General features: G+C 42.3%; 1 protein-coding gene across 6 annotated transcripts in view; it reads right to left on the reverse strand.

Annotated features, from left to right (window-relative positions):
- LOC105491089 (uncharacterized) overlaps nucleotides 1-24,010 on the reverse strand; it is a 133,459-nt gene that overhangs the window by 80,760 nt on the left and 28,689 nt on the right. For all 6 annotated transcript variants that reach the window (XM_071082402.1, XM_071082398.1, XM_071082397.1 and 3 more), the window contains 4 exons: nucleotides 15,604-15,709; nucleotides 13,849-13,922; nucleotides 13,675-13,775; nucleotides 1,185-1,281 (listed from right to left, as the gene is read on the reverse strand). In XM_071082402.1, the coding sequence (XP_070938503.1) occupies nucleotides 1,185-1,281; nucleotides 13,675-13,775; nucleotides 13,849-13,922; nucleotides 15,604-15,709 (378 nt within the window). The remainder of the gene's footprint in view (nucleotides 1-1,184; nucleotides 1,282-13,674; nucleotides 13,776-13,848; nucleotides 13,923-15,603; nucleotides 15,710-24,010) is intronic.

Below are 24,010 nucleotides of genomic sequence, written 5' to 3' on the forward strand. Positions count from 1 at the left end.
GGTTACAGTGAGCCGAGATCACGCCACTGTACTCCAGCCTGGGCAACAGAGTGAGACTCTGTCTCTTAAAAAACAACAACAAACTATCGTTTAAATTTTGTGCATTTTTATCTTTGTGTATAGTGTTCTACACGCACAAAAAACCTAAACTTATACCAGGTATTAATTCCTTTTCTGAACAGAAAACAGATACTGTCCTAGTAAACAAAAACTCTTAAACTAAATGCAAACAACTCTGAAAGCAATAGAAAGAAAATATTTGGAGAAGTTTTGGAGGTCCATTTATGTAGGGCCTTTATATGAATTAAGCAAAGCACTCTTCTTCGGGAGTGTAATTTAGCAAAAGCTGTCTCCTTGGGTGGAGGCCCCACTACAGCATTCTTCCACACATTCCCACTGATCACAAAACCCACACCACTACCTCACTGACGCCATACCCACTAACAGTCACGCAAAGAAAACAGCCATTCTATATTGTTCTTTGGTGCTCTCATAATGTTTAACCTTGCCTTTTACTTAAAGGATTACAGGAACTGGCCTTAGGAGATCCAAAATATCCAACCAAGGTTGCAAGTATCCCACCTCAGGAAGGAATGCTAAACAACTGATTCATACAGCCTTGCTGCCACCAACCAGAACACCAGGTGGCCCATTACTCAAGACAACCATCGCCAGCAGATAAGCTGACCCACATCCCTTCCCCCTCACGTTCTCTACCCTACCCAGCCAGCATTCCCTACCTTGACATCAATTTCCGCACATTGCCTATTAAAAAAAAAATCCCTACCAGCTCATTTCAGGGAGTCAGCCAGAGAATCCTCCCTCTCCTGTGCTTCCTCCCTTGTGCCTGGGCATATGCTCTAATAAAGCCTTGCTGGAAAAACTCTTTTAGCCTGGTGAGAATTTCTATTGCATCAAAAGCCTAAGAACCCGTGGTCGGTAATACTTTGAGGAAAGGAAAAGGTCCCACTTCCCTAGGGAGATGCAGCTCTGCATGCAGCCATATGTTTGGTGGGTGGAGTGCAGACTGGCTTCCCGTTGCATTTGCCTCTCGGTTTGGGGGAATAGAAAGATGATAATTACATGCATACTGGCCCACTAAGCACAGGCACACATGGAACATGTACTGGCACAGGACTACTACTGCCCTGGGCTGGTGGAAGTTGGCTAATGTTGCCCCTTACCGCGTAACCTTCTGTCTTCTGGTACCATTTCAGTACAGCATTGTGCTTGGAACCGCCATATTCCCAGGCCAAGGCCACCAGGTTTCTTCTTTCCACACTGGTTAGAGAGAAGAGCAAATGTTAAGGAGAATATGCTAATGTTTAGAATCCTCAAATTCACAAGAAATAAATACCTACTTTAGAAAAGAGAATGTCTGGGCCGGGCGCGGTGGCTCACGCCTCTAATCCCAGCACTTTGGGAGGCCGAGGTGGGCGGATCACAAGGTCAGGAGATCGAGACCACGGTGAAACCCCGTCTCTACTAAAAATACAAAAAATTAGCCGGGCGCGGTGGTGGGTGCCTGTAGTCCCAGCTACTCAGGAGGCTGAGGCAGGAGAATGGCGTAAACCCAGGAGGCGGAGCTTGCAGTGAGCCGAGATCGCGCCACTGCACTCCAGCCTGGGCGACAGAGCGAGACTCCGTCTCAAAAAAAAAAAAAAAAAAAAAAAAAAAAAAAAAGAAAAGAGAATGTCTGGTTTATGCAGCCAGACTCTGAAGAAGCAACCACATTAGTTACATTAATAATATATTTGATGTCTCATAGTGTGAAATAAACATGAAATTGTGCCTCCTGTCATGAGTCTGGGGAGAGTTTTGCTACATTTTGTTTTAAAATCCATCTGTTGCTCATCCATCTAGTCTTTTATTTGTGTAAATATAATTCAGGCTAGAACTTTCAATTCAATCTCATTTGAATTAAGGATATCTATACAAAAGCATTCTACAGGTTTCAAGACTACATCAGTATCTAAATAACTTGCAAAGGGTAGAGACTGGCACAGCACAGTGGCTCACGCCTGTAATCCCAGCACTTCGGAAAGCTGAGGCAGGAAGATTACCTGAGCCCAGGAGCTTGAAACCAGCCTGAGCAACATAGTGAGACCTCGACTCTGAAATAAATAAATAAATAAATAGGCTGGGCATGTTGGTGCACACCTATAGTTCCAGCTATTCAGGAAGCTGAGGTGGGAGGACTGCTTGAGGCCAGAAGTTCAAGGATGTAGTGCATTATAGTTATACCACTGCACTCTAGCCTGGGCAATGGAGCGAGATCCCCACCTCTAAAAAATAAAAAATTTTTAAGGTATATTGGAAGGGCATATTAAAAATACCAGATATCGGCCGGGCGCGGTGGCTCAAGCCTGTAATCCCAGCACTTTGGGAGGCCAAGACGGGCGGATCACGAGGTCAGGAGATCGAGACCATCCTGGCTAACACGGTGAAACCCCGTCTCTACTAAAAAATACAAAAAACTAGCCGGGCGAGGTGGTGGGCGCCTGTAGTCCCAGCTACTCGGGAGGCTGAGGCAGGAGAATGGTCTAAACCCGGGAGGCGGAGCTTGCAGTGAGCTGAGATCTGGCCACTGCACCCCAGCCTGGGCGACAGAGCAAGACTGTCTCAAAAAAAAAAAAAAAAAAAAAAAATACCAGATATCCTGCCATTGCTTTATCTCAATGAGATAAATGTAAAATCAAAATAAATTGATTTTACTAATTCAACTTTTCACTATGAAAGATAAAATATCAATAGCATATTGATAGCTTTCCTGTATGCATATCTGGTATAATAAAAATGAGAATTTTAGAATAGCACTAATACTGGTTTTTAAAAACTCTTTTGATTATTTGTATCTTGTGCACATAAACAGGACAATAAGTAATATCTGGGGCTTTAAATTAAACCTCTGAAATATATGACTTCATCTGTTTGGGTGCAAATATAGGCTACATCAAGGTATAACAATAAGACCTAACTTTTTCATTCAGACTTTCATAAATCCTTTGACAGTACCCTTATTTGTAATTATAATATTTATTAAAAAGCTACTACTAGCTACTCAGGAGGCTGAGGCAGGAGAATTGCTTGAACCCGAGGCAGAAGTTGCAGTGAGACTCTGTCTCCAAAAAAAGAAAAAAAAAGCTATTACTCCAAAAGTAGCCAATTTTATATATTGATAAATAAACATACATTCATAAGTTTTACTGAGTGAAATATTATGTGTATTGCACAATGCAAGGGGCTGGGAGAGATACCAAATGTAAGCTGAACATTTACTGTCCACTAAATTACAGCATAAATGGAGATAAAGGCAAATACTGTGCAGAAGTTATCCACACCACAAAGCAGTACAGAAATTAAACACTGGAAACAGTGTAAGACACCGAAGTCAGAGAAGGGAGATGTTGGCCAGGCATGGTGGCTCACACCTGCAATCCCAGCGTTTTGGGAGGCTGAGGTGGACGGAGTTTGAGACCAGCCTAGACAAAATGGTAAAAAAACTCAAGGTCAGGAGTTTGAGACCAGCTTAGACAAAATAGTAAAATCCCGTCTCTACTAAAAAAAATTACAAAAATTAGCTGGGTGTCGTGGTGCATGCCTTTATAATCCCAGCTACTTGGGAAGCTGAGGCATGAGAATCACTTGAACTCGGGAGGCAGAGGTTGCAGTGAGCCCAGATCGTGCCACTATACTCCAGCCTTGGTGACAGAGTGAGTGAGGATCTGCCAAAAAAAAAGGGAAAAGGCAGATGTCAATGCTGCCAGGTGTTAGCTATAACTTCATGGAAGTTTTGACCTTTAAATAAAGGGAACAGTATTTAGAGTATGAAAGGGCAAAAGGAAGACAATTCAAGTTAGAACCTTATACACAAAGACTTACACTCAGATATGCTTGTGCAGTATTGCTAAGACACGGACTAAAATAGGTTCGGGTGGAAGGAGAGGCCAGGCTATTCTGGCAGGTGGGCAGGGGTGGTGCTAAGTACTGGAGCATCTAGAAGACTAGGATGAGGAGTGTGGATGACAGAGTCATGAGAAATTTCTGCAAGGTCTATAGCAGGATGTGCTCAGTGCTTCAGAAGATTAACCAACATGAAGAAGCAGGAAGACATGAGAGGAAACAGTTGAAAGAGGTTTGCTGTAACCTGGGTGACCAGGGGCACTGAAAAGGAAGGGGGTGACTGACAGAGGTGTGGCAGCAAAGACCAGCTCTTAGTGACCACCCTGCTGGCCTTGCAGTCCTCTCCCTCTGCCAACCCCTCCTTCACATCCCTGCAAAAGTCCTCCTTAAACACTGATTTCAAAATGCCGCTCTAATCCTTATATGCCACTGTTTTCTGTTGACTCCTCCTTAAAATATGGGTCCAATCTCACTGTACCATAACTCAAAAACAGGAACAAAATCCCATAAACTTGGTGGCTCCTCAGTGTTTTACCAAAATAAAGCACAAACCTCTTCCTTAGTAATGAAGATTTGCAATATGGCTCCAACCTGCCTTCCAGCTAGAATGACCTAGCCACCTATCCATCCACCCAACAAATACTGACAAAGAGCCTACCATGCATATATATGGCAGAGTGCCTGGCCTCAGGAAGCCCACAGTCTAGTCCAGACACACACCACCACCCACATTCCTCAAACTTCTACTTCTCTCTAGACTTCTTAAGCCAACTAACGACTCTCAAGTACTTTGCCTATTCAGTATTGTTTTTTTACAGCTCTTAATTTCATCTTGCACACTACTTACTGTCCAGCATCCTCCTTTTAAACTCGCTGAAGGCGGGCACTGCATCTTAACAGCGACATGGATTCTCCAGGCAGGACCACCACATCCTTTATAGGATCTATAACCAAATCAACCCTTGCTCAAAAATTGTGAATTTCAAGATGATGTCGTCAGAGCCCTTATGAAATTGCCCTCACCTGGGGAAAGACATTACCTGTCCCCAGGTAATGTTTTAATTGACAGACATCTGATAGACAGAGAGAGAGGGAGGAAAATGCCTCATGTGATGATCAGATCACAGGCAGCAGCAGGCAAGAAACTGGGAACCATGAATAACTATTTTACATGAGAAAAGGCCATTCCAGCCACAGGGCCTGGTTCAATAAAAAAGTAGAAATCATTCTGCAGCAGGAAGAGCCACAAACAAAACCCCTCAGACACCAAGTTAAAGAAGGAAGGGGTTTATTCGGCTGGGAGCATTGGCAAGACTCCGGTCTCAAGAGCCGAGCTCCCCAAGTGAGCAATTCCTGTCCCTTTTAAGGGCTCACAACTCTAAGGGGGTCTGCATGAGAGGGTCATGACTGATTGAGCAAGCAGGGGGTACGTGACTGGGGGTTGCACACACCAGTAATTAGAACCAAACAGAATGGGACAGGGATCTTCATAGTGCTTTTTAATACAGATAACCGATTAGGTCGGGGTCGATGTTTAACTACCAGGTCCAGGGTGTGACACTGGAAATAGACCGAATCCTCCAGATGATATTTCTTTTTCTTTTTTGGATATGGGTTTTGCTATGTTGCCCAGGCTGGATTTGGACTTAACCTCCTGGGCTCAAGAGATCCTCCCAAGTCAGCCTTCTGAGTAGCTAGGACTATAGGAGCATGGCATGATACCTGGTCAGATGATATTTCGTAAAGGACCATAAAAATATAGAGCAGGAGAAACCTTTCAAGATTGTCTAGTTTATAGTTATAGAGGAAACTGGAGCTAAGAGAACTAAGTGCCTTGTTTAGAGCTATGCCACAGGCCAGAGACCAGGCCCACAGTTGCTGCCCATGACCCACAAATAGTCACGGAAGAAAACAATCCTTCTACAGCTCACAGCCACCAATTATGGGTACTAAAGTTGGGAGTGGGGCTAATTAGCTCTAAATAGCAGAGAAAAACAGTATTTACATCACTAAAGAGAACAACAAAAACAGCCCATTAATCCCTGTTTCTGTAGCTTCTGATGACCTCAATGTTGACAAGCAACTTCTGGGGACTGCTGGAAGCAAGCAATTGTCACTGTGATCCTTTGTTATTACAGTAAATAGAATCATCCAAGCAGACAGGTGCCTGGAGGGGGCTAAGTGGGGAGTATTGTCAGTTAGGTATTTACTTCAGGGCCATAGTTGTGGTCTCAACTTTAGCATGCATCTTGGCAATTAAAATAATGTTGTTTTTGGCCAAGCATGGTAGTTCACATCTCAGTGCTTTGGGAGGCTTAGGTGAGAGGACTGCTTGAGGCCAGGAGTTCAAGACCAGCCTGGGAAACAAAGCAAGACCCTACATCTCAAAAAAAAAAAAAAAAATCAGCAACAAAGTTTCTGTCTCCCTAGCACAAGCACACTGAGAGGTACAGCTGGCAGGAGGTAAGACACTTAATTCCTTGCATCAGCTGCACTGCTGGATCTAATGTCCATGACATGTCCATTATTCAGGGGTTGAAACTGCAGTTAAGTCAAAAATCTTTTATGTTTACATAATTTACCTGAGAGGGGAAGGTCAGGAAGGTCCAAGTCACCCCTTTGCTGGCTGACCTCACACTGCTCTAAGCCAGATGCCTCTGTAAAAAGCGGGGCACCAGAATGGTGAGCTTGTAACATCAAGAACAGCACCAACACAGGTGTGTGTGTCTGTGCGTGTGTGTGTGTGTGTGCAACAGTTCTTAAACACAGTGGAGTAACTGGGGGAGTTTTTAATTAACTCATTTATTCAAATAGGTAATATATGTAATAGACACAATCCTTAAAAGAAACAAAAAGGGCAAATAGCGAAGAGAAAGTCTCGCTTTCACTCCTGTACCCCAGTTCTCCTTCCCAAGTGTACTCAATACTAATCAGCTTTGTGAATATCTTTCCTGGAATGTTCTCTGTATATTCAAGGACATGTGTAAAGGTATTCTATTTTGAATGGCCAACGAGTATACGAAAAGATGCCCAACATCACTAATCATCAGGGAAATACAAATCAAAACCACAGTGACATGCCACCTCACACCTGTTAGGAAGGCCATCATCAAAACCCAGAAAAAATCAAGTGCTGGTGAGGAGGCAGAGAAACCCTTGTGCACTGTTCATGAGCACATACAATAGTGTAGCCATTATGGAAAACAGTATGGAGGTTCCTCAAAAACATAAAAATAGAACTACCAAATGATCCAGCGATGCCACTTCCAGGTATTTATCCCAAAGAATTGAAAACAGAATCTCAAGGAGATATTTACACTCTCGTGATCATTGCAGTGTTATTCACAAAAGCTAAGAGGTGGAAGCAACTCAAGTGTCCACCACCAGATGAATGGATGAAGAAAATATGGTATGTAATATACAATGGAATATTATTCACCCATAAAATGGAAATATTATTCACCCATAAAAAGGAAATCCTTCCCATGCCACAACATAAATGATCCTTGAAGACATTATGCTAAGTCAAAGAAGCCAGTCAGAGAAGGATAAATGTTGCATGATTCCATGTATGTGAGTGTATTAGTCAATTTCACACTGCTATAAAAACAAGTCAGTCACCTCCAAGATACAATGGGAGTACAGGAATTGAATAAATGCTCCTGTTCCAAATGGGAGAAATTGGCCAAAATAAAGAAGCCACAGGCCCCATGCAAGTCCAAAACCCGGTGGGACAGTCATTAAATCTTAAAGTTCTGAAACGATCTCCTTGACTCCATGTCTCACATCAGGTCACGCTGATCCAAGGGGTGGGCTCCTATGGTCTTGGGTAGCTCCATTCCTGTGGCTTTGCAGGGTACAACACCCCTCCTAGCTGCTTTCACGCGCTGGTGTTCAGTGCCTGTGGTTTTCCTGGGTGCACAGTACATGCTGTCAGTGGATCTACCATTCTAGGGTCTGGAGGACGGTGGCCCTCTTCTCACAGCTCCACTAGGTAGTGTCCCAGTGGGAGTTCTGTGTGGGGGCACCAACTTCACATTTCTCTTTTGTCCTGTCCTAGCCGGGGATCTCCATGAGGGCTCCATCCCTGCAGCAGACTTCTGCCTGGACATCCAGGCATTTCCATACATCCTCTGAAATCTAGACGGAGGTTCCTAAACCTCAGTTCTTGACTTCTGTGTACCCACAGGTCCAACACCACATGGAAGCCACCAAGACTTGGGGCTTGGGGCTTGCAACCTCTGAAGCAATGGCCCAAGCTGTACATCGGCCCCTTTTAGCCACCACTGGAGCTAGAGTGGCTGGGACACAGGGCACCAAGTCACAAGGTTGCACAGAGCAAGGCAGCCCTGGACCCAGGCCACAAAACCATTTTTAATTCCTAAATCTTTGGGGCTGTGATGGGACAGGCTGCCACCAAGATCTCTGACATGTCCTGGAGACATTTTCCCACTGTGTTAGTGATTAACATTTGGCTCCTTGCTATTTATGTAAATTTCTGCAGCTGGTTTAAATATCTCTCCAGAAAGTTGGTTTTTCATTTCTATTGCACTGTCAGGCTGAAATATTCCAAACTTTTATGCTCTGCTTCCCTTTTAATCATAAGTTCCAATTTCAGATCATTTCTCTCAAGTTTAAAGTTCCACAGATCTCTAGGGCAGGGGCAAAATGCCACCAGTCTCTTTGCTAAAACACAGCAAGAGTGACCTTTGCTCCATATCCCAATAAGTTCCTCATCCCCATCTGAGACCACCTCACCCTGGACTTCATTTTCCAAAACGTATCAGCATTTTGGTTAAAATCATTCAACAAATCTCTAGTAAGTTCCTAACTTTCCCACATCTTCCTATCTTCTTCTGAGTCCTCCAAACAGTTCTAACCTCTGCCTGTTACCCAGTTCCAAAGTCACTTCCACATTTCCAGGCTATCTTTATAGCAGTACCCAACTCTACTGGTACAAATTTACACTATTAGTTTTCATGCGGCTCTAAAGACCTTCCCTGAGACTCAGTAATTTATAGAGCAAAGAGGTTTAATTGACTCACAGTTTCACATGGCCGAGGAGGCTTCAGGAGACTTACAATCATGGTGGAAAGGGAAATAGGCACCTTCTTCACAAGGTGGCAGGAGGGAGGTGGGGGAAGAGGAGGGGACAGAGAAAGAGACAGTGCATGTGGAGGAGGAACTGTTAAAGACTTATAAAACCAGGAACTGTCAAACACTTATAAAACCATCAGATCTTGTGAGAACTCACTCACTATCACAAGAACAGCATGGTGGAAATGGCCCCCATGATTCAATCACATCCCACCAAGTCCCTCCCCAGACACATGGGAATTATGGATATTACAATTCGAGATGAGATTTGGGTGGGGACACAGAGCGAAACCATATCAGTGAAGAATCTAAAGTAGTCAAACTCACAGAAGCAGAGAGTAGACAGGCTGTGGGGAGGGGAAGTGGGGAGTTGTTCAGTGGGTACAGTTTCAGTCAAGCAAGATAAAAAAGTTCTAGAGGACAAAAAGATGGCAACATAGACATCAGGGAGTGCTAGGTTGAAAAAGGGTTGAAAAACTACCTATTGGATACTATGCTCACCACCTGGATGATGGGATCAATTGTACCCCAAACCTCAGCATCCCACAATATACCCATGTAACAAACCTGCACATGTACCCTGAATCTGAAATAAAGCTGAAATTATAGAATAATAGATTCTATAAATTATAGAAATAAAGCTGAAATAAGTTTGTGGAGATCTGCTGTACAACATTGTGCTTATAGTTAACTGTACTTGAAAATTTGTTAAGAGGGTAGTTTTCATGGTATATTTGTTTTACCACCATTAAAAAAAAGTATTTCAGAATGCAGGTGAGAGTGATATTATTCAAAGAAAAACCTTGAAGAAAAACCCTCTGTTATGCTAAAAACACAAATGTTATCACAGGATTCCATTGCTTTGCATACCGTTTTGCTTCTTTCACTTACTGGTCATTCTCTACCTATCATCTTGGTGGCTTCTCATGGGAAGTGTCACACAAGAGGCCAAGCACAGGGCTCTAGGGCCAGATAGCCACCACCCAGCTGCATGATTCTGGGTTACTTCATCCTCTGTGCTTCATTTTCTTTACCTATAAAATGGCACTGATATAAATAGTACCTACCCCAGAGGATTGCTGGGGGGATTAAATGAGTTAAATCTGGTTGGGTGTAGTGGTTCATGCCTGTAATCCCAGCACTTTGGGAGGCCGAGGCAGGTGGATCACTTGAGGTCAGGAGCTCAAGACCAGCCTGGCCAACATGGTAAAACCCCATCTCTACTAAAAAAATATGGAATTAGCCAGGCGTGGTGGTGCACGCCTGTAATCCCAGCTACTCGGGAGGCTGAGGCAGAAGAATCACTTGAACTTGGGAGGCAGAGGTTGCAGTGAGCCAAGATCGTGCCATTGCACTACAGCCTGGGCAACAAGAATGAAACTCCGTCTCAAAAATAAATAAGTAAATAAATTAATAAATGTTTCTGAATTGAGTTTTCCAAGATTTTGTTCAGGATTTTTGCATGGAGGTTCATGAGAGAGACTGACCTTTCAATTTTCCTGTCTTTTAATGTCCTTGCAAGAATTAGGTATCGAAGGTATACTGCTCTCTTAAAATGAGCTGAGAAGGTTTATCCTTTTTTCTAGTCTTTTTCTAGTCTCTGTATGAATATGTAAGATTGGTGTTATTTCTTCCTTAAATGTTTGGGAGATTTCATGATGAAAACATCTGGGCCTCCTGGCATTTCCTTTGAGAAAAATATTTAAATTACAGACTATCAGGATTTCCTACTATTTTTTCTTATGCCAGTTTAGTAAGTGATGGTTTTCTAAGATTTTGACCATTTCATCAACATTTTCTAATTTACAGAGTAGTACCATACAGAGCAGTAATCTGTAATCTCCTTATCACTGTTTTCATAATTATGGGATCTTTAGTGATACACCCCTTTTAAAATTCCTGATATAGTTAATTTATGCCTTTTCTTTATATCAGCCTTGTCAGAGGTTCAATTTTAATAATCTTTTAAAAGAACAAACTTCATGCAGAACTTTTTAAAATAATCTTTTCATTTCATTACAAGTACACTAGTAAAAAAAGAAATCTGTTTTTGTTGGACTGAAAGCATCTTCCTTTTGTGTCCATCTTTGAAGGATATTTTCACCAAGTACGCCATTCTAAGAAAGCAGGCATTCCTTCAGCATTTTGCAGACGCCACTGCATTGTCTTCTGGCTTCCATCATTTTTGCTGAGAAGGCAGATGTCAGTTTTGCTCTTGCTCCTTTGACATTAAGGTTTCTTTTTCCCCTTTGAGTGCCTTTACAATGCTTTCTCTTTCATTACTAGCAGTTTTAGCCTAATGTGTCTAGGTGGTTTTCTTTGCACTTATTTTGCTTTTGGTTCATATTGTTCTTGAATCTGGGGCTTGCCATCTGTTTAGTTTTCAAAATTCTTGGCCATTATCTCTTCCAATATTGCTTCTGCCCTATCTGTCTTGTTTTTCTTGTCTTCCCTTTTGGGGACTCCAATTACACATTAGATCTTTCCACTCCATCCCATAATAGTTCTTATGTCCTTTTCTCTATTTTCTGTTCTTTGTTTTCTCTGTACTCCAGTTATTTCTATCGACTTGTCTTTAGTTCCTTAAGCCTCTCTGAAAACGTTTAATCTACAGGTAAACTTTGTTGAGTCTTAAATTTAGGCATTTTATTTTTAAGTTATAACATTTCTAATGGGTTCTTTTTTATAGATTGTGGTTTTCTGCTAAAATTATCCACCTTGTTACTTATTTTCTTTACTGGATTAATCCCAGTTGTTTTAAAGTCCATGTCTAATATCTGGATCTCCTGTGTCTGTTTCTGTTGCCTATTTTTTCTCTTGTTTTTTCATCATTTGGTATTACCTATTTGTATACTTAGTATTTCTTAAATTGACTATGACACCATTTTTTTTTAATGTGGCTGTAAGTTGAAGTTCTGGATGATGTAATCTTCCTTCAAAGAGTATTTATTTCTGATTCCAGAAGGCAGTTAAGATAGAGAAAGATCTCTTAAATTCAAACCCAAGTTTCTACGGGTTTTAAGACTGAACAAATAAAAGACTTCCTTAAGATGTTAAGGAAGAATATTTTCATAATCTAATAGCTAGAAAGGTCTTTTTAAGGCAGGAAACAAAACACTTAAAATCACAAAGGAAAGCACTGAACACAACATGCAACATTTTTCTTCAGTAAAATATAACTTCAAACAAAGTTCAAAGATAAAGAAAACAGCATTACATATAAAAAAGTTAAAAAGCACAATATATCAAGATTTCTTACAAATATGAAAAAGACTAATACCTCAAAAAGAAATACAGACAAAGTATGTAAGTTTTCATTCACACATACAAAAGACAGATAAATGGTCTGTAAACATATGAAGAAGTGCTCAACCTTACTGAAGAACAAAGTAAATCAAGATATTATTGTTCATTTATTTAATCTTTAAAACGTACAGAGTGTGAAAATTCTGGGAAAATGGTACCTTGCATGTTGTGAGGGGGAGGGTAAACTGAAGGGCAGTATGTCTACCAAGTTTTTCAACGTGCCAGGACAGGTCAAACACACTTCCTTTTCTAGGACTCCATTTTCCTTTTCTAGGCATCAATGTGTGGAAGATCTCAGGACAGGCTCACTTGATTTCATCCTCATCTCTTTGAAGGGTGACGTACTGGCTTATAAGAGACTGGAAAGTCAAAGGGTGTATTTGCCAAAGTCCTTAAAGCTTGGCTCATCAAGTGGCCTAGTTTCTGTCAAACAGGCCCCTTCTCAGAGGATGTGGAAGGTACAAGAGAGTAGAAGGCTGCCCTTCTGCAGCTTCTCCTGGCAAGCATGGCTGGGAAGGCATTTGCTGTTCTGTGGCAGGGGAGTGGAGGTTCTTGGGTCTATTTCATCATCTTCTGGGCAGTATGAGGGAGGCACAGAGCATGGTTTGCTGGCATGGACTGCACCTGTGGCTGTGTGGTCCCAAGGCTGATCCTAGATCTTGACAGCAATGGTGGACCTGGGCATGTATCTACAGAAAGACTTCCTGATTCTGGCAGGAACAGAAGCTCCTTTACTGGACCAGCACTGAGATGCACTGGGAACTCTTCCTAGAAGCTCAGTGGACGGAGCCTACTGCCTTCTCCAGCCCTTTCAGTACTAAATGCCCTGGATTAAATCCCTTTCTGCTTAACTACAGTGATCTCTCATATTTACAAATGAATCTTGATACACCCTTATGCAGAAATAGCCTGTTTAGTGGTCAAAAAACTGCATAAGGATCTTCACTTCATTGATTACCCCAAATAACCTAAAATCTATCAGTAGAAGTATGGCTACATAAATTGATGCATATTATGTAACCTTTACAAAAAGGAATCATTTCTCCAAATGTTGAAATTTAAAGATGTCTCAGACATATTCCTTTATTCATTCAACAAATATTTATTGAGCTTCTATCATGATGTGACCATGTGTCACTCCCTGTTAGTGACAAAAGATGTGTTAGCAAGCAAAATAAACAAAAATCTTGGTCCTCACGGTGCTCACATTCCAATGATAAAGTGAAATAAGTGTTGGACTAATGTGTAGTATAATCCAATTTACACAACACACACCCTCTCTCCACACACACACATATGTATACAGAAAAACATCTAGAGGGATATACAGCAAACCATAAGCAGTGGTTATTCCTGGGGCTCATCTACCTGACTGAAGAGACAGCAGCTGCTGGGGGGGGTCCTCACTGCTATTTCACTTAGGGGGCTTCTAAGGGCCTTATGGACAGAAGTATTCTGTCCAGTTTCACCTGCCAAGAAAAGAGATGGGAACATTTATATGTTTTTCCAGTTCAAAATAGCAAATAATACTTTCTGATTTACCTTTCTGGTGACTTGAGAAGTATTCCATGTTGTTTAGTGTGATATTTATTATCCTTTTCTCCTCTGGACTAGAGCTGAATTGGAGAAATGAGAGGGGAGGAGGAGTTAGCTGAGTGGAGGCCAGTCCTAGATGTAGGACAACTGAATAAAATGAAGATGTTTAAATAATAAGGTGCCTAGGGGAGGAAGGAACAGGAAAGTTCTTGCACAAACTGTTACTGTTAATTCATTTCCCATTAACAGTAACAGTTAATGTAACAGTCACAGACTCACTCACTGAGCTTTCATGTTTTTCAATATGTGTAGTTTAATCTTCATTCAATTTAATTGCAAACTATTTTAGCAGAGATAATAACTGGGTACATTCTAGGATTAATTTTTACTACAGTCTTTTATTTTTTTTTTTTGAGATGGAGTCTCCCTCTGTTGCCCAGGCTGGAGTGCAGTGGTGCAATCTCAACTCACTGCAAGCTCCACCTCCCAGGTTCACGCCATTCTCCTGCCTCGGCCTCTTGAGTAGCTGGGACTACAGGCATCCGCCACCATGCTCGGCTAATTTTTTGTATTTTTAGAAAAGACAGGGTTTTGCCGTGTTAGCCAGGATGATATCGATCCCCTGACCTCATGATCCGCCTGCCTCAGCCTCCCAAAGTGCTGGGATTACAGGCATGAGCCACGGCACTGGCCTACTACAGTCTTTCAATACAATGGCATGTTCATTGCAGTCCAGGAAGAAAGATACTGTTACAGTGGAGAGATGCATGTTTTGTTTCTTATATTTGCTATCTTTATGTGTACAGTGTATGTATGAAGTATAGCTATGTATCTTTCCAATATATGAAGATAAGCATGACTAAAGGGGAATTGTGAGTCCATCAGAAAATTCCAGGAAATCAAGCCTGTAATCCCAGCACTTTGGGAGGCTGAGACGGGCGGATCACGAGGTCAGGAGATCGAGACCATCCTGGTTAACATGGTGAAACCCCGTCTCTACTAAAAAAAAAAATACAAAAAAACTAGCCGGGCGAGGTGGCGGACGCCTGTAGTCCCAGCTACTCGGGAGGCTGAGGCAGGAGAATGGCATGAACCCGGGAGGCGGAGCTTGCAGTGAGCTGAGATCCGACCACTGCACTCCAGCCTGGGTGACAGCGCGAGACTCCGTCTCAAAAAAAAAAAAAAAAAAAAAAGAAAATTCCAGGAAAAACTGGGAGCACACCAAGATCAGGAGTGACAGATCAACACAGGTGCTCACATACAAGACAAGATAGAAAAATGTCTAGCAGGCTGCAACATGGGGATGGCCAGGGGTGCCTACAAAAGGGTCAGGTGCACAGTTGTGACGCCTGGTTTCCTAGGAAATGAAGCCTCTGGCTGACCATGCTAATTCTCATGAGATAAGAAAATGGCAAATAGTAGTGACCTGAATTTAATGGCTATGAGACGCAGAAAAGAAATGAGGCAAGACAGGAACTGGAGGGGGGGAAGAGGTAGAGAGGAAGAGGCTGCAATTTGTGTTATTCATGAGTCAGGCTCTCCATCAGTGCCTCCCCGGAGCCTCGGCCAGGCTCCTGCATGCAGTGGCTGCACGTGGTAGCACCTGGAAAGTGCCCTTGTGTTTGTAACAACGTGAAGCCTGGGTAGAGTCAAGAAACGTTTGATATGTCAGGCCAAAGTTTGAATTTGGAGTTTTGCTTATAGAAAAAAATGATTAAATACCTGGGCATCCCAAGTCAAATGACTTGATGAGTGACTTACAGTGGCCATGGGCTCTGAGGGCGTTGCAGATGTTCTGTTAATGCAGACACCAGGCCACTGGCCAGCAGCATTGACCTTGGGGGACTCTGGCTCTTCATCCACAGGTCTGCGAGGCAAAGGTCAAATCAGATTGAAAAGGTGGAGGACGTTCCCATGGGAGAAAAAGACACAGAGGAAAACAGAGCTGATGTGGAGAAAATAAACAAAGCTGGAAGGGAAATTCTAAATTTAACATCCTATTTTCTCTACCAGCTTTGCATCTTCAGGAAATAATGTAGGCACTGCTCTCAATTTTTTAAAAAGCTGTTTCTTTGTAGGTTCTGGATATTAGCCCTTTGTCAGATGAGTAGATTGCAAAAATTTTCTCCCATTCTGTAGGCTGCCTGTTCACTCTGATGGTAGTTTCTTTTGCTGTGCAGAAGCTCTTTAGTTTAATTAGATCTCATTTGTCAATTTTGGCTTTTGCTGCCGTTGCTTTTGGTGTTTTAGACATGAAGTCTTTGCCCATGCCTATGTCCTGAATGGTACTACCTAGGTTTTCCTCTAGGATTTTTATGGTATTAGGTCTAACATTTAAGTCTCTAATCCATCTTGAATTAATTTTCGTATAAGGAGTAAGGAAAGGATCCAGTTTCAGCTTTCTACTTATGGCTAGCCAATTTTCCCAGCACCATTTATTAAATAGGGAATCCTTTCCCCATTTCTTGTTTCTCTCAGGTTTGTCAAAGATCAGATGGCTGTAGATGTGTGGCATTATTTCTGAGGACTCTGTTCTGTTCCATTGGTCTATATCTCTGTTTTGGTACCAGTACCATGCTGTTTTGGTTACTGTAGCCTTGTAGTATAGTTTGAAGTCAGGTAGCGTGATGCCTCCAGCTTTGTTCTTTTGACTTAGGATTGTCTTGGAGATGCGGGTGCTTTTTTGGTTCCATATGAACTTTAAATCAGTTTTTTCCAATTCTGTGAAGAAACTCATTGGTAGCTTGATGGGGATGGCATTGAATCTATAAATTACCTTGGGCAGTATGGCCATTTTCACGATATTGATTCTTCCTATCCATGAGCATGGTATGTTCTTCCATTTGTTTATGTCCTCTTTTATTTCACTAAGCAGTGGTTTGTAGTTCTCCTTGAAGAGGTCCTTTACATCCCTTGTAAGTTGGATTCCTAGGTATTTTATTCTCTTTGAAGCAATTGTGAATGGAAGTTCATTCATGATTTGGCTCTCTGTTTGTCTGTTACTAGTGTATAAGAAGAACCTACAAAGAACTCAAACAAATTTACAAGAAAAAAACAAACAACCCCATCAAAAAGTGGGCAAAGGATATGAACAGACATTTCTCAAAAGAAGACATTCATACAGCCAACAGACACATGAAAAAATGCTCATCATCACTGGCCATCAGAGAAATGCAAATCAAAACCACAATGAGATACCATCTCACACCAGTTAGAATGGCAATCATTAAAAAGTCAGGAAACAACAGGTACTGGAGAGGATGTGAAGAAATAGGAACACTTTTACACTGTTGGTGGGATTGTAAACTAGTTCAACCATTATGGAAAACAGTATGGCGATTCCTCAAGGATCTAGAACTAGATGTACCATATGACCCAGCCATCCCATTACTGGGTATATACCCAAAGGATTGTAAATCATGCTGCTATAAAGACACATGCACACGTATGTTTATTGCGGCACTATTCACAATAGCAAAGACTTGGAAATCAACCCAAATGTCCATCAGTGACAGATTGGATTAAGAAAATGTGGCACATATACACCATGGAATACTATGCAGCCATAAAAAAGGATGAGTTTGTGTCCTTTGTAGGGACATGGATGCAGCTGGAAACCATCATTCTTAGCAAACTATCACAAGAACAGAAAACCAAACACCGCATGTTCTCACTCATAGGTGGGAACTGAACAATGAGATCACTTGGACTCGGGAAGGGGAACATCACACACCGGGGCATATCATGGGGAGGGGGGAGGGGGGAGGGATTGCATTGGGAGTTATACCTGATGTAAATGACGAGTTGATGGGTGCAGCACACCAACATGGCACAAGTATACATATGTTACAAACCTGCACATTATGCACATGTACCCTACAACTTAAAGTATAATAATAATAAATAAATTAAAAAGATAAAAACATAAAAAAATAAAAAATAAAAAAATAAAAAGCTGTTTCTTGAGATATGGTCAAAAATGGTATTTTTATATGTAGAATGACTTGATATTAGCTCTAAGAAGCCTGTATGCTGCAAATTGTGAAAAAAATGCAAATGTTAACTGATCATAAACATTTCGCTTATTATCAATGGTGAATGCAGTGGATTGCCTTGCTGGCAAATTCTCCAAACCCCACGTAGCACACAGAGGCTGGAAAGATGAAATCTCGGAGCTCTCCTGCAGCTGGGATTTTGGGTGTGATTTAAGTTCCACCAATCAGAAAGACTTGGGCAAGACCTGGAGTGGCACCTGAGTCAGAGGAAGAGAGGCAAGGCACAGGGTGTTCGCTATGTGTACAGAGACTGTAGCAGAGACAAGATGCTTCTGGTGCTGGTAACTGGTGGCAGCTTTCCAACTGGGTGGGCAGCTTTCTGAAGTTAAGGCTCCTCTCCTGGTGGAGAGAGCAGGTTCCCTGGTGGTTCAATTCTGCGTGGAGGCTTTGGGAGCTGCTCCTGGAAGCTCAGCCCTCCCAACAATTCTGCAAGCCATTTAACACCTTTCTGCCAAAGCCAACGAGAGTGCAATCCATTAAACACAACAGAATCCTGACTCAGACATTCTGTCTTCTAAGCCTAAGAATCGTAACACCACTCTAGAATAACACCGCAATTCTGCATGAAGTGAAGCTCCTGCTCTCACCGAAATTCCCTGGTGTGTTCTTCGTGAGGTTTCTAAGTTTAAGCACAGATTCACAGAAAGTCTTTTATGATAGATCATCGACCCAATCCTCAATCCTCTCATGCATGGCTTCATCATCCAGGGGACTTTAGCATGTCATGTGATCTCCCTGTGAACGAGCCAAGACAAGGACTCCCAACCTTCTGATTGCTAAATCACTGCTCTCTTCGTTATATCATATTGCCACAGCTGTTTTGCAAGATGACTAATTTATGAGAATAGTTCAAACAGAATGTTTCTGGAAGTATATTTTAATAAGGTCAGTGGAAGTTTAAAATATTTATTTACTGATTGTTTTGAAGTTAATCTAGTTACTCATAAGCTTCTGTGGTTCAATTTACCGTGCACTTAATTCTCTAAGCTTTCCCCTGTTGCTCTATAAACATGAACAGAATACATTTCACAGGAACAGAACTTAAAACAGTTAACCCACACTGTCTTACACTCTTGACAGCCCCTTCTTCTGAGTGAAAAAAAAATCAGTAAACTGAAAACTTCATTGGAAGAAACCAGGAACTTAAGAAATTGTAAGGCGTTGGGTTTTTAAATGATTTTTTAAAGGTTTACTGAGAGGAACTGGTTTTCACATTTTCCCCTTTATGTTACACAGAATAAAATCAGGTGGCAAATACACAGAAAGAGAATGAAATCAGGTTAAGTCTGAGGAGAAAAAAATCTCCTCTGTCTGCGCCAGCCATTCTCAAGGTCATCAACAAACAAAATGGGCCACCTTCTTACCAGTCCATTTAAATGACTTCTTGCCCAAGGCCTCCAAGAACAATCATTTTAAATAATTCATGTTCATTTCCTTCTTTGATAATTTAATAAGAACAAAATAGAGAAGCCTACATTCTTCTGAGGTATTCCTTTCAGTTATCTAAATTTCTCTGCAATAAAAAAATACCGAATGATAAATAGACAAATTTAGACTGTATAAGAAAGGCCACAAGAATCAATTTCCAGTACCCCTGTCTTCAGGCATCCTAAGATGTTATTTCAAACACCCAGTCTGCTTGGCTAGAACAATACAAGTCAGTATGAGAAAACCCTGCATCATTTAAGCAGATTAGAGAAATACCCACTAATACTCACCATGTTATATAACAGCAGTTGTGTGTGTGTGTGTGTGTGTATGTGTACGTCTATGTGTGTAGGAGGCATTCACAGAACAAAGCCTGAACTGAATAACCAAAGAAAATGGTTATTAAGAATGCTATTGGTAGCTGGGCATGGTGGCTCATGTCTGTAATCCCAGCACTTTGGGAGGCCCAGGGTGGATCACTTGAGGTTAGGAGTTCGAGACCAGCCTGACCAACAGAATGAAACCCCGTCTCTACTAAAAATACAAAAATTAGCCAGGTGTGGGTGGTGGTACACATCTGTAATCCCAGCTACGTAGGAGGCTGAGGCAGGAGGATCACCTGAACCTGGAAGGCGGAGGTTGCAGTGAGTGGAGATTACTTCCACTCCAGCCTAGGCGACTGAGCAAGAATCTGTCTCAAAAGAAAAAAAAAAAAAAAAAGAATACTATTGATGTCTAGGCCTGGTGGCTCACACCTATAATTCCAGCACTTTGGGAGGCAGAGGTGGATCACCCAGGCTACAGTGTAGTGGCACCATCTCGGCTCACTGCAGCCTCAATCTCCCAGGCTCAAGCGATTCTCCCACTTCAGTCTCCACAGTAGCTGGGACTACAGATGCACACCACCACACTTGGCTAACTTTCTTTTTTAAGAAATGAGTTTTCACCATGTTGCCCAGGATGTTCTCGAATTCCTGGACTCAAGCGATTCGTCTGCCTCAGCTTCCCAAAGTGCTGGGATTACATGCAAGAGCCACTGAGGTTGGCTCGCTCTTTAGTTACATTACTGATGAAATAGCTGCTTTGTGTTTAGGGGCCATATTAACACAACAAAATGAAGCATATGTTCTACTTGTCCCCAGTATATAAAACTATGTTAATAATCGAAAATTTCACCAAAACAAATATGCATATATAATATGGTTTGGTTCTGTGTCCCCACCCAAATCTCATGTTGAATTATAATTCCCAATGTTGGAGGTGGGGCCCGGTGGGAGGTGATTGGCTCATGGGGGCAGTTTCTAATGGTTTAGCACATCCTCCCAGTGTTGTCCTGCCATAAGAGGTCTCAAGGGATCTGGTTGTTTGAAAGTATGTATTACCTCCTGCTTCATTCATTCTCTCTCTCCTGCCAGCCATGTGAATATGTACCTGCACCCCCTTCACCTTCCACCATGATTGTAAGTTTCCTGATGCCTCCCTAGCCATGTTTCCTGTGTGACCTGTGGAATGTGAGTCAATTAAACTTTTTTTTTTTTTTTTTTTTTTGAGCCGGAGTCTTGGCTCTGTCACCCAGGCTGGAGTGCAGTGGCATGATGTCGGCTCACTGCAAGCTCTGCCTCCCGGGTTCACGCCATTCTCCTGCCTCAGCTGAGGCAGCTGGGACTATAGATGCCTGCCACCACGCCTGGCTAATATTTTCTGTATTTTTTAATAGAGATGGGGTTTCACCACGTTAATCAGGATGATCTCGATCTCCTGACCTCGTGATCTGCCCACCTCAGCCTCCCAAAGTGCTGGGATTACAGGTGTGAGCCACTGTGCCTGGCAATACCCAGTCTCAGGTAGTTCAATCTTTTTTTTTTTTTTTTTTTTGACTAAGTCTTCTCTGTCTCCCAGGCTGGAGTGCAGTGGGGCAATCTCAGCTCACTGCAACCTCCACCTCCCAGGTTCCAGCAATTCTCCTGCCTCAGCTTCCCAAGTAGCTGGGGTTACAGGTGCACACCACCATGCCTGACTAATTTTTGTATGTTTAGTAGAGACGTGGTTTTGTCATATTGGCCAGACTGGTCTTGAATTCCTGACATCAAGTGACACTCCTGCCTTGACCTCCCAAAGTGCTGGGATTATAGGCATGAACCACTGTGCCCTGCCTCAAAGTAGTTATTTATAGCAAAGTGAGAACACACTAATATAAGTCCACTGTGTATGACAGGCATAGAACCATGTGTCTTAAAAGTGTTATCTACTTTAATTTTCCATAACTTCCACATATTGTCCCTTATTTTAGAGGAAAATTTGATGACAGTCCCATGGTTCACGAATGGTGAATCCGGGATGCAAATCCAGCTCTAGCCATGCCTTTCTCAAATTTTCTGTTGCGCACAAGTGTTCTGCGAGAGGTACACAAGGTTCTAAAAATAATGCTGTTGGTATTTCTTCTTAAAATATAAGAATATTTAAAAAAAAATCCCCAATATTGCTTTCAACATTCCTATTTTTGTACAATAATCTTGTCTTACAAGGCAGCAACCCATACCTACGAATAACAGTTGGAGGCCAGACTTTCTGATGGTGTGTCACACACAGCAGGTGACATGCACACACCCTATAAGCAGGCAGCCTCCCCACAGAGCACAGCAAGGTGCATGGCCCTCCTCACTGAATGGTGGTCTGCCTTCTACATCTTACCTTGTCATTTAAGACCATATATATATATATGTCTGTAATTGTTTCCTTTTAAAACTCTTATTTAACCTTTCCAATTTGTTGCTTTCCTTGTTATGTTAGAGAACAGAGTCTTCAAACACCTGTGATTGTCTAAAGCTTTTACTTCCTCAAGACACCACTTTACGTTGTTTATTCTGATCCAGGCACAGGTGAGCTCCTGTACATGATTTTTTTTTTTTTTTTTTTTTTTTTTTTTTTTGAGACGGAGTCTTGCTCTGTCACCCAGGCTGGAGTGCAGTGGCCGGATCTCAGCTCACTGCAAGCTCCTCCTCTCGGGTTCACGCCATTCTCCTGCCTCAGCCTCCCGAGTAGCTGGGACTACAGGCACCCGCCACTTCACCCGGCTAGTTTTTTGTATTTTTTAGTAGAGACGGGGTTTCACCGTATTAGCCAGGATGGTCTCGATCTCCTGACCTCATGATCCGCCCGTCTCGGCCTCCCAAAGTGCTGGGATTACAGGCTTGAGCCACCGCGCCCGGCCGATTTTTTTTTTTTTTTAATGTTTAGTAGAAACAGGGTTTTGCCATGTTGGCCAGGCTGGTCTTGAACTCATCATATTAAGTGATTCATCCACCTTGGTCTCCTAAAATGCTGGGATTACAGGCATGAGCCACCATGCCTGGCCCATGATGATTTTTTAAAGTATTCAAAGGTAACTCCCTTTGGGAAGCATTGCATGGCACCACTGCTACTTTCACAACAATATTTGTGAAGAGGGCGGGTTGTGCCAACCACATGCTCATGCCTGCTGGGATCTTTCCTCAACACCTGGATGACGCCCAGCCCCAGTCCTTTCAATTGATCTCTCATGAGTCCCCTCTACCCACCTAGTTTTTGGACTATACACCCAGCCACCTGAAGTTTTTTTTTCTTTTATGTCCTGCCTCTGTGCCTTTGCTCATTCTATGCCCTTGCCTGGAGTGTAATTTTCTCTAAAAACTTCTTATTGTTTTACACAAAACAAATCTAGGAAAAGTTTGTCCCTCTACTGTGAGACAGAAATTATGAAGTACTCTGTCTCTCAGATGTCAAACAGTATCTTCTGAATTTCACTTTCAAATTTCAATATAAGCATATTCAACAATAAAATCAAACAGGATAAGATGGCAATATGAACATAAGCATCTTAATCTACAAATCTGAACAAAAAGAATCAAAGAAACAGTAAAAATCTTGTAGTCAGGTATCATCTACAAGCTTGGACTTTGAAGAATTTCTGCTAATAGAGAGTATGTGTGTTGGGGGGGGAAATAAAATACCAAGAGCTTTCCCCCAAATCCCTTCCAAAGAAAACGGATATAAGGGAAACCCTCCACTAATGTCCCCCACCCTAGAGCGCCAGGGCTGGCAAGGAGCACAAGAAGCCCAGAGAGATGCAGGGCGTTCTGGCAAAGGATCAGGAAAAAGAGGAATTTACATCTGAGGAGGCCAAGGTTGGTTTACCCCAGACACAAAGGACAGTAGTGACAAGGGACAGGGCAGAAAAAGCCATAGTGTGCATCTAAAATGGACGAGGGGCATGCAAATGTAGACCCAGAGAGTTGGCTCTGCATCCCAGGCTCACCAAGCAGAGAAGAAACTGGGCAGAGGTGAATTTCCCCGTTAGGCACTCACCCTTCTCTACTCTACCTGAACTTCTGTACCTTTCAATATGTAATATACATGCACCTTCAAGAGCCTTCCATCATGTTTCAGTCATAAGAAGATCCTAAGCACTGTCAGGCAAAGGCAGTGGAACTGAGCAGGATCCAGACACTGACGTGGGCCAAACATCAGACCCTGCCACACCTGGATCTGCTTCAGCAAGAGAAGGTGACAAACAAAATAATGCCCTGCTTGATGCAAACATTTGTTTAAATTTTTATTTATTTATTTATTTATTTTGAGATACAGTCTAACTCTGTCGCCCAGGTTGGAGTGCAGTGGTGCAATCTCAGCTCACTGCAACCTCCACT

The sequence above is a fragment of the Macaca nemestrina genome, chromosome 17, assembly GCF_043159975.1.
Source record: "Macaca nemestrina isolate mMacNem1 chromosome 17, mMacNem.hap1, whole genome shotgun sequence".
Lineage (NCBI taxonomy): Eukaryota > Metazoa > Chordata > Mammalia > Primates > Cercopithecidae > Macaca > Macaca nemestrina.